At 39.5% G+C, this 11,275-nt stretch overlaps 1 protein-coding gene across 8 annotated transcripts in view; it reads right to left on the reverse strand.

Moving 5' to 3' along the window:
- Positions 1–9,395, reverse strand: part of MME (membrane metallo-endopeptidase) — a 119,800-nt gene extending 110,405 nt beyond the window's left edge. Inside the window, exons 1-3 of one of the 8 annotated variants that reach the window (XM_010844740.1) lie at positions 9,175–9,395; positions 3,774–3,943; positions 3,033–3,068 (exon numbers count right to left, since the gene is read on the reverse strand). In XM_010844740.1, the coding sequence (XP_010843042.1) occupies positions 3,033–3,068; positions 3,774–3,933 (196 nt within the window). In that variant the 5' untranslated portion in view covers positions 3,934–3,943; positions 9,175–9,395. Of the gene's footprint in view, positions 1–3,032; positions 3,069–3,773; positions 3,944–4,523; positions 4,684–8,003; positions 8,053–8,443; positions 8,875–8,904; positions 9,012–9,174 lie in introns of those variants that run through there. The other 7 variants (XM_010844742.1, XM_010844743.1, XM_010844739.1 and 4 more) reach the window with 7 other exon arrangements.
- Positions 9,396–11,275: the final 1,880 nt, after the last annotated feature.

The following is an 11,275-nucleotide window of genomic DNA, read 5'->3' on the forward strand; positions in this document are numbered from 1 at the left end:
TGAGTGCTGAAGAATTGATGTTTTTGAACTGTGGTGTTGGAGAAGACTCTTGAGAGTCCCTTGGACTGCAAGGAGATCCAACCAGTCCATTCTAAAGGAGATCAGCCCTGGGTGTTCTTTGGAAGGAATGATGCTAAAGCTGAAACTCCAGTACTTTGGCCACCTCATATGAAGTGTTGACTCACTGGAAAAGACTCTGATGCTGGGAGGATTGGCGGCAGGAGGAGAAGGGGACGACAGAGGATGAGATGGCTGGATGGCATCACCAACTCGATGGACGTGAATTTGAGTGAACTCCGGGAAATGCTGATGGACAGGGAGGTCTGGCATGCTGTGATTCATGGGGTTGCAAAGAATTGGACACCACTGAGTGACTGAACTGAACTGATCTGAACTGAACCTTTTAAAGTAATCTATAGAATTGCTGGTGGGAGACTTTATATTTTTTTCAACATCCTTTTCTCCATCTTTCTTTTCTTTTCCATCCATTCCCCTCTTTCACTTTCTCACTTTTTTTTTCTTTCCAAAATTTCCCCCAGAGTTTTCTTAATCTATAGAAACTTCCAAAACTGACAGTTGTATTTTCTGACACAGAAAATATTTTCTAACCAGTAGAGGACTGTGTGTGTGTGTGTGTGTGTGTGTGTAAGTAGAGCATGAAAACTCTATCCATAAGTGTAAGTTTCACCATTCTTCCCCCAGGGAGGAATAGTAACTAGGAATACAAACGTATTCTTAACAGCTTGTGAATCAACAAAGCAGAATGAAGAAAAACATACAGCTATTCAGCAATCTTGTTTATCACTGAAGTTATTCCTACTGTATACATTTCTCTGCCAAGATACAGTTCTATGAGGTATTTTTTACATTTGGTATGATTTCTAAGCTACAATTAAAGGATCCAGTTTAAATACATTTTAATGAGTTAAGCCTGGCAGCCACTATCAAAAAGAGCCAGAGCCTTACCCCTAAACATTAAGTCACGTGTAAGATTTCAGATTCCAAATGTCACATTGCTCAATGGGTGGGTATCACTGAAGAAACCTGCTCAGATCTCTAGGGTACAATCACCTAGATTGTAGGTGATCCTACAAATCCTAGGAATCAAAGGATCTAGTTTCTTCAAAAATAAAATCCAAGAAAAAAAAGTGAGAGGGAAAAAAAGAGTGTCTGAGAGAATCTACAGATTAAGGGACTTAATAGGTCTGTCAAGTGTATTGAAAAACAGAGATAATTAGAAGTCAACACGTAAGTGGGGTTTTTTCAAAACTGAACAGCATGAGCATATCATAGGGAACTGGTAAAGAGAAAGGAGGGATGGGACCCAGGGAGAGGGCAAACAGTAATTCAGACAAACAACTTGAGCATTACCAGCTTTAGCACAGAGACCCTGGATACCACCCAGCCAAGGGACCTGTGTAGCCATTCCCCTGAGGAATAAGGAAACTCTTTGGTTTCTGGGAAGGCTTTTGGATGGGAAGTATGTGTTGTTATGCTGAGGAGCAAATGGCTGGTATCCTAATCAGGTTGCCCTTAAGCTACCCACATCATGTCCCAAAATGTCTATATGGCTAGTGCCCTTAAGATCCAGTGGTTGGGGAAGGGTAAGCAAAAAGAGCACATATACACTCAGGACATTAGACTACAACCTATAATCCCATAGTTTTCCTATCATTATTCTGCACAAATCAGTAAATAACAAAAAACCACATAAGACAGTCCAACAGAAAACGTTTAATTTGTGACAGGTTATTTCTTAGAAGAAATGTAGACACTAGAAAGGAAGTTTAGAACCTCTTGCTAAAGGGCATATATATTATGTCCATATCCAAGGTGTTCACATATCTGCGACCACCTTTCTTCTCTTTGTCAAAATGTTCTTTTTTTCACCACACTCTAATTGATATGACGTCTAAAAGCATCATATACTTCTCTGTTCCCTTTGCTGATTTTTCTTCTCCTTCTACTCTAATTCTTGATGTCCTCTTAATTTCAACCTTATACTTCTCCTTTTAAGAACTCAGCTATTCCCAAGGCTTCAACCATCCCCTCTTGGCTGACAGACCCTAAATCCACTGCATCTTTACTGTCTTACTGTCAATCTTCACTTCGATATTACCCCTGACTTAGACCCAACAGATCTAAATCCACGTTAATCACACCGCCCCCGAAAACAAACTTACCTAACTTCATTGTTTCTGTGTGAACTGCCACAGTCGCCAAGTCCCTTGAGGTTTCATACTTGGTGTCATGTTCAAATTATTCATATCCTTCCTTTAGCAAGTCAGTGCTATTGAGCCATCCAATTGTTTCATTGCTTTTTCATCCCACCGTAGGTAGCCCTCCTCAGTTCACATCTGACTTACAGAAGCAGTCCCTACCTGCCTACTCTCCCTAGCTTCTCACTCAGTCCACCTACCCTAGCATTCCCAGAATCACCTTCCAACTATTGCCTTATTGAGTGATCTGTTTAGGAAAATATCCTTTCCACTCCTACTACAAAATCAGGGCTAAACATGAATTTTCAATGCTCTCTGTAACTTTTATCTATCAAGTCTATACTTTCACTGCTTTTCTACATGATTTATTCCTGTCTTTTCTCCTAGTTTAGAATTTTCTCTTCTGTACTTCCGTTTCCACATCCCAGCCCTGCTTTAAGACCCCTCCCAAATCTCAGTTTCTCTACCTTGCTTATGATCTGCATTGAGAAATTTAAAACTAAATGATACGACGTGTGCCATTTCAATGTGCTGATTTTCTTTCTCCAATTATAAGGCAAGCTTCATAAAGCTAGAGACACAGTTCTCCATCTCTACCCTACCATATACTCTGGGGTTCAAATGAGTGAATTCCTTTTTAGAATGAATAAATTAACTATCTACTACTTAAATGTATTTTTATTTTCTTTGACTATAAATTAGTGATTTATAATAAATAAAAATATACACAAATATAGAGATATATTAGCCTTGGATTTTTAAATATTTATACATTAATTATAAAACTATTCAATTTAAAAACCATATTCTTACCTGATTTTATGCACTCTGATGACTTGCAAATACCATCTAGAAAAAGGAAGATATATGCATAAATACTTGCAATACATGTTTTCTATTTTCTCCCTACCTTTTCTTCTTTTATAAACTATCAATTAAATAATCAATTCCTTAGAGCAAGAATTAAACCCCAAGTATTATATACCACTGACAGAAGTTAGAAGAAAATAAAGAGGAATAAAATAAGCAAATCCTACATTTTTAAATGAAGAGAATGTATTTCTTATATCATCTCTGTCCCCTAAGCCCTTAGTACTATTTAATTGAAATATCAGTTGTTTTAGTCTGATAACCATACCATTTTTTTTTCCCATTTGTGAAAAACTTTTAAGACTCAAATTAGACCTCTTAAATTCTCGTAAAGCTGTTTGGAATTTCAATGACACAACAAAAGTTGACCAAATGAAGTTGGTTTTAAAATTGTGAACATTTTCATCATGTAAAATTATACATTAGAATCTTCATAAAATAAGTATGAGTGCACTAACTATACTTGGCAATTAATAACTTAGTTCAAGCATAAAAAATCATTGTACTTTAGTCAAAGTTAATTGCTTTGGCATATTGATATTACATTTTATAAATGAATCTTTATATCACACAGTCTTTAAGTGTCTCTCTCCTTAACCTATTGTTTAATAGATGGGGAAAGTCTAGGATAAAGACTTCACTCTCTTCTGCATGTTTGTGGGCATGAGTGTGGGAATAACTCACCATCATAGGTTGCATAGAGAGCTATCATTGTCACTGCAATGATGGTGAGCAGCAGGACAAGGACGGAGAGGCTGATCTCCAATGGGGTCCATCTCTGTTTCTTCTTTGGCTTTGGTGTGTTGATATCAGTTATATCCATCTGACTTTCTGATCTGCCCATTACCTAAAATCTGCAAAAAACTGTTTCTTAATTTTTAAAAACTAGTCATAACAAATAAATAGATAAAACGAAGAGATCTATACACAATTTTCTAAATGCCTAACGTGGCTGAATAAAAGTAAAAGACTGCTGCTGCTGCTAAGTCACTTCAGTCGTGTCTGACTCTGTGCGACCCCATAGACGGCAGCCCTCCAGGCTCCGCTGTCCCTGGGATTCTCCAGGCAAGAACACTGGAGTGGGTTGCCATTTCCTTCTCCAATGCATGAAAGTGAAGAGTGAAAGTGAAGTCACTCAGTCGTGTCAGACTCTTAGCGACCCCATGGACTGCAGCCCACTAGGCTCCTCCGTCCATGGGATTCTCCAGGCAAGAGTAATGGAGTGGGTTGCCATTGCTTTCTTCAGTAAAAGGCTAACTCAGTATAAAATTAGAAATAGAAGTTTTTTTGCTGAAAGTCAAAATTTTGATTCTGAAAGCAAGGAGTATATAGTCATATAAATTAGACAGATCCTGGCCACAATCTTTCGGGTTTTTTGACATATCACTAAAGATCCAAGCAAAATTAGACAAGGAAAGTTGCTTAAATACTCACATAGAATTTTTTCAGCGGTTCATAAGCAAGTAACTTCTGTACCATTAAGGAAATTTTTAAACTCACCCTTCTGAACTTTGGACAACATCAAAGGTGAATTTTATATCTTGTTCCACTGTCTTCTTTTACAAGCTTGGAAATCAACATCTAATACTTTGTGGTTTTGACTAAATAATAATTTGAAATGTGAATAAAGATAAAAACAAAAATGAACAAACATATGTGGTAGTTTTTTTTCAGTCTTAAAAAGTCTTTTATTTTTACAGTTCCAAATTACAACTGCTAACATGAGTATCTATTAACTAGTTAGACCGTCTTGGAGATGGTCATTCACTGGACCAAAAGTCATGGTTTACAACCTGGGATGAGAGATATTAACCACAATCACAGCTTCCTTGTGCAACTAAAGAAGGAAAAAATATGATTAAAAAAAATTCAACCTTGCAGGTCAAGATAACAAGATACTTATTTAACTTGTTTTTAAATTACTAATATTAATACTTCTACTAATAATAGGTGACATTTATTACTTCCCCTGTGTCATTCATAGTTCTTAGTGCTTTGCATGTGCTTATTCTCTGAATCTTTGTGAGTTGGATTTTAATATTCCAGTTCTATACCTTAGGAAAGTGGGGCAAAGAAAAACCAGGTAACTTGCCCAGAGCTACACAACTAAGAATACATTTACAATGAACACATTTCAAAGAACACAATTACAAAGAATACATTTTGAAATAAAATTGAATCGTCATAGAAAGATAGCTACTTTAAACCTTATTGCAAAAAAAAAAAAATAAAATAAACCTTATTGCAGAAGTCCAGGGGGTAAAATTAAAGGGATATAAGCCTAAATATTAAATTTCATTATGTTTCTTTTAGAGGCCTAGTGACTCTTTATCAGCCATTTACCAAAGCTTAGAACAGACAACTTCAATTTTCCTGGCTGATTGTAGAAAAAAGGATCGTAAACTAAAAGATTAACTGTTTATAGCCTGATGCAAATTAAGCATATAATTTAGTTCCCAGATGAAATGACTGCTCAGAGATGCTCTTACTGTTAGAAATCTTTGTAATCTTCTGAGTGTGTTTTGTGGAAACTGAGGCACAGGATAAAGTAGATAAGGATTCTATGTTTAAAGGAAGGCCTGGATGATCCAGCAGATAACTAGGAATTTAATATGCCTAGTGAGTTATTACTAAGTGAACCACAACTGGACTTGAAATTTCTGGATACCGATTTTTAAGTATGCTGTCCCCTTGATTACATGAGGCTATAACCAAGGACAGACTATCAAATAAAAATATTTTATTAGACCATGAAAACCGGGTCTACTCAATAAAAACGGAATGTAATGTACCTGAATGTTAAAATGTCTTAATGGTTATGTAACTCATGTTACCATAACATGAGGCTTCATCTCACAGCCTCTTTCTTGGGTTACGATATGGAATTGCACTGATAGTAGTCCTTGGAGTTTTAACAGGGGAGGTAGGTGGGGAAAGAAAATGGGGGACAAAGTGAACACTTGTATGCTGTACAGAAAGATAAACAATAAAAAGAATAATTTTCCCACTTCTCCCAGATGAATTCAAGACTGACTTCAAAAACATCTTAATATTAATCACATTTACTTGAGTATTTCCCTTTCCTGAATATTTCTCTCCCTTCTCTAATAATAGTTCAGAAGACAATTTAGAGAAACATTCTCTGATACATTATGACCCACTTCTCTTTTTAGTTCCTTCTTAGAAACGTCGGTTTCTCTAGCAAAACTTAGGGCCAGGAACCAGGGCAGCCATGGGGTTAAATTAAAGGTGCTCTTTGGCGCCACCAGGCTTCCACTATACAGGAAAACTAGTAGGCATGTGTATCTTTCTGTCTTCTGGGATACTTTTCCCAGGTTTCTCCTCCTTACCCATGAGATTGGGGTACTGAAGCAGTTGAGCTCTTAATGGTTCTGCACCTAAGGCAGCAGAAATTGTTACAGGGGTAAATGAAGGCCGTGACTGAGGCTGTTTAGTCCTTCTACCTGCATCAAAAGAATATCATTTTTTAACTACATGCTAACCCCTGGGATTTCTTTGGAAGGAATGATGCTAAAGCTGAAACTCCGGTACTTTGGCCACCTCATGTGAAGAGTTGACTCATTGGAAAAGACTCTGATGCTGGGAGGGACTGGGGGCAGGAGAAGGGGATGACAGCGGATGAGATGGCTGGATGGCATCACCGACTCGATAGGCGTGAGTCTGAGTGAACTCTGGGAGTTGGTGATGGACAGGGAGGCCTGGCGTGCTGTGATTCATGGGGTCGCAAAGAGTCGGACACGACTGAGCGACTGAACTGAACTGAACTCTCCATCTGCCCTTTTGTAAACGCCCAGTAAATTTGCAATCTTTGCTCCTAAGACACATTTTTCAACAGCACTTAGCAAAGCAAAAAGGAGGCAGGCATGTTTAACCACCTAATCAACTTTGTCATTCATTTCCAGTCAATTCCAGTGGATTCACTATTTTCTTATATGAAAATAAGTGTCAATATCTTGAATTTCAGGAAGAAACTTACCACCATCTCTCAGATACTTAGATACCCAATGCAATCACACCCAACCCGTTTTAGAGAGGGGTAAAGGAGGCAATTATACAAAAGAATATAAAAATTATACAGCTGATACTTTTAGTCCCATATAAAGCAGGATATGCCAAAACATATCTACATCCTTAAAGTATTTCACCTCAATTGGAGATGTGTTGGCAAGTTCAAGCAAAAAAGTAGATACTTCTACGAGAAGAGAAATAGAATGTCTAACCTAACAAACTGCAGACTTCAGACAACATCTCCAAAAGAAAAAAATGATTATTTTGCCTAGGTAGAAACTGAGTTTCAAAGCAATATAAAGTAGCAATTTTTATGCCAGTTGAGCATACACGTTACTTTTATCACATCATCAAAGAATCCAGAGGGTAACTGGTTTGTTAAAAAGAAGTCTATAAATCCAAGCAATGTTCATCTTCACAGTACATTAACATTTTTCTACTAGTCCCTGAGGTTAATCTATGCAATTACAGTTTGTATTATGGAAACTGAGGCATAGAAAGCAAGAGAAACAGGTTCCACCTGTAGGGGAGTATAATCTGCAAAAATACTGAACCACTATGCTATATGCCTGAAACTGACACATATAAATCAACTATACTTATGTTCACAAAAAGATGGTAATGGGTCCCATATTTAGAGGGCAGCACATGTACTAGAGGGTAGCTGCAGATCTGAGGAGGCACATATGCTAGAGAAATCACCTCCTTGTTTGCTCAGACATTAACTTGAAGGTATTTCCAGGATCTATTAATAATATACGGAGTTCTGAGCACAAAGTCCCAACCACATTACTCCCATATGCAGTATAGCAGCTATACAACAAAAGACACAGCATGGAGCGCAAGAAACTGTGGGACAATATTTCTGTAAGTGCTGAAACCCACCAATAATGCAAGGTAGATGGCTTCGTAGCCGATTTGCGGATTAGCAACTTCCAAATGCTGACACTGCAAATCAAGGTACTACTTTTCAGTTTAATAAAATTACTATTTGCATCGTATATTGGGGAGGAATAGGCTTGATCAAGCGGCTAAAGAGAACAGTTCAGTTGCAATTACCCTTTTGTTCGAATAATACAAACTGGTTGAGACCGATTAAGGAAACTTTCATCTGCTAAAGAACTACCCACCCACTCCCACCAACCAACCCTCGAGAGATTTAAGCACTCTATCAGCATAAATTATGTAAGAGGAAACTAAGGTTCAAAGCAAGATGAAGAGGTGGGATAATAAAAAGATCTTCAGGTTAGGGAAAGTAAAAATAGAAAAGTGAGCTACAAAAAGGAAGAAAATCTGACAGAAACCAAAATGAAAACAAACCTTACTTTAAATATACAATAACACTGTCTGTCCAGCGGAATGGCAAATGCCCAGTCCCCAAATCAGCCCCGCTGCAATCTGGTACCGCTGAACTCAGTAACCAGACCTAACTCTCCGAGGAAGAGGCTGCAAGAAAGCTATGGAAATGAACCTGAAGAGTCGACCTCACATCACTTGCAGAGCCCTCCTCCAGGTTACCCTCTCTGCCCTGGTCCCTCACTCTTTAAGTCTGTTTCGGCTTTTCCCAGGGCACGCCTCCCTCGCCCGCAGGGTCGCGGGCGCTCTGATCGCGCCGGACCTGAGTCGTCAACCCGGTTCCGTGCACCTCCCGGGCAGCCGCGCCCCGCGGCCAGCTCTGCCCTCCAGCTGTCGTCCCAACAGCTCCCACCGCCCCAGGGGAGATCTCACGTCCTTTGGACCCATCTCCCTCAGCTCCCAGGTGCCCGCTCGCTCTCCCGGGACTCACCCGTGGGATTCGGGGGAAGTTGGCGGCTGCTGAGCAGACACATCCCCGACCAATGAGCGCACGGGGCCGGCGGCCGGCGGGGAGTCCCGCAGAGCGCGGGTGGGTAGGTGCGTCCGCCCAGGCGCGCCCGGAGCAGCGCGGGCTCCCGGCAGCTGGTGGCAGCGCAGAGCCCAGGCCGGACTCCAGGGAGGTTCCGGGCCCGCCTCGGCCGGGGCCCCGGGGGCCACGGGGAACCAGGGCATCTCCTGACCCGCATCCGGAGAGACTCACCGTGGCCTCTCAGCAGATCCCGCGCCGGGAGTTGGGCGGCTGCTCCCGCCTGCGCTGGGTCCAGCTTCGCCACTCGCACATCTCCGCGCCCCGCGCGTCTGGGCGCTCTCACCCCCCACCCCCCACCCCCCACCCCGCCTTGCTACTGCAGGACCAGCGAGAGGAGCAGTTCCCTGAGTGACCTGAAGGTTTCCTCTAAGTCTCCCAAATCCTGCCACATCCTGTGATGGGGCCAGGGCTGCGGGCTAGGGGTATGAGAAAGTCCTCCCCACTCGTCCCCTACCTCACCCTTCTCAAAAGGTCTTTGCCAAACATTCTTGGAATTGCTTAGCTTCTGGGCTTTCAAGAAAACAATACATTGCTTCTTCGAGATTCTGTTGTGCTGATAAAGGTTCTATTTCTCTTCCTAATGGACCTGAGACAAAAACAATTCTCCTCACACTCCCTTTTTCTCGTTCCCATGAGCGAAGCTTCCTTCCTTTCTCATTTTTTCTTTATTTTCTTTCCCTCCTTCATTTATGTGTTTTCTTTCGTTCTTTTCTTTCAATCCCTCGCTCCCTTTATTCCTTCTCTCCTTCTGTTCCTTTTCCTCCCTTCCTCTTTGCTTACCCTCTCGTCTCTTTCTTCCCTTCCTTTCTTTTTCTTGGGGATGTCCAGAGCTACAATCTGTAGTGAAACTCTCCACTTCCATCTTCTGACTCTAGGGAATCTTGTAATGTGCATACCTGGGGGGCTGGAATGGGGAGTGAGAAAAAGAAACTCAAGTGTGTCTGCTCTACCTATTAAAATTAGCTATATAAAATAAAAAAAATTTTTTTTAATTAGCTATAATGTGTCTGCTGGACCCTCATCATTTTAATGCAGTCAAGCAACATACCATTTTCATGTAAGACATGTGATTCCTTTTCAAAGGCACAAAAAACAGTTTAGCTTAGAAGAACTAAACCTCTTCTAATTTCGTTTTTTTTTAATTTTTTGCTTCAATAATTTTTGGTTCAGTTAATCAATGCCAGGTACATAGGTAGCTTTAACATCGATGTCTTTTTCCTATGTTTGTCAACATATGTACACACATATACACACATGACACATCCTGGGGTATTCATACTGGAATTCAGGTTGCGTTTTCCTGCATTTCCCGTTACTGTTTTTAACATCACAATGACTCAGTGCTTGAGAGAAGTCCCTTTGCATTAACAAATTTTGAATCTTTCTCATAACAAAGAAAGCTGAAAAGCTAAGAGAAAAAGTGATACTTGCTAATGAAAGGGCAAATGGGATACAATGGAGAGACATTAAGAAAAAGAACAATCATTGTATAATTAGATTATATAGCAAAATCAAAAGTACTCTCCTCAAACCTCTGTTCTCTACTCTTTCTAGATGCATGGTGCAGACACTACTTAATCCTCACAATATTACAATATGAATGTAATTACCCCACAAATAAGCATAAGGAACTCAGCTCAGGAATTTGAACCCAGTTCATTTTGACTCAAATAAGAGTTACTCTTATTCTCACTTTACAGAAAAGAGTGAAACATAGGTGATTTACTCAATCTGTGAGAAATCTAGATTTTTCTAACACTCTAGTACTTAATTTTTATTACTTTTCAGCTAAATCATCAGAATGTTATTTCAACCTTATGTAATTAACAATAAATTAAAATGAGCTAGAAAAGTCTCTTTTTTTTTTAATGTAGTCAGTCTTCAGTTTCTTCATAAGGAGCCATGTACGTTAAAAGTTTAATACATTTCTTCTGATTAATATGTGATGAAAGTTGGTGGTGGAGGGGGAATACCTTGGCCAGAATAATCACCAAGTTTGCATATCAACAGGAAATGTAAGTAAAACTCAGTCCTGGTCCTAACATTTTTATTTGAATTTTTCAAGCTAGGTTCTGTTTTCAAATTTGCACAAAACTTTTAAAAAGAAAATTTTCCTTTGGAAGGTAATATTTATCCTTGCAGTTCAGGAATATCTTATTTCTGGTAGAAACAAAGATGGTCTGATTTGTTTATAGTGCCTCTGAACTTAGAGTTGAAACATAAAAACAAAGCTAATTCATTTAAATTGTCTTAAAAATTAAGATTTGTTAAT

The sequence above is a fragment of the Bison bison genome, unplaced genomic scaffold (genome assembly GCF_000754665.1).
Source record: "Bison bison bison isolate TAMUID 2011002044 unplaced genomic scaffold, Bison_UMD1.0 scf7180017864207, whole genome shotgun sequence".
Taxonomy (NCBI): domain Eukaryota; kingdom Metazoa; phylum Chordata; class Mammalia; order Artiodactyla; family Bovidae; genus Bison; species Bison bison.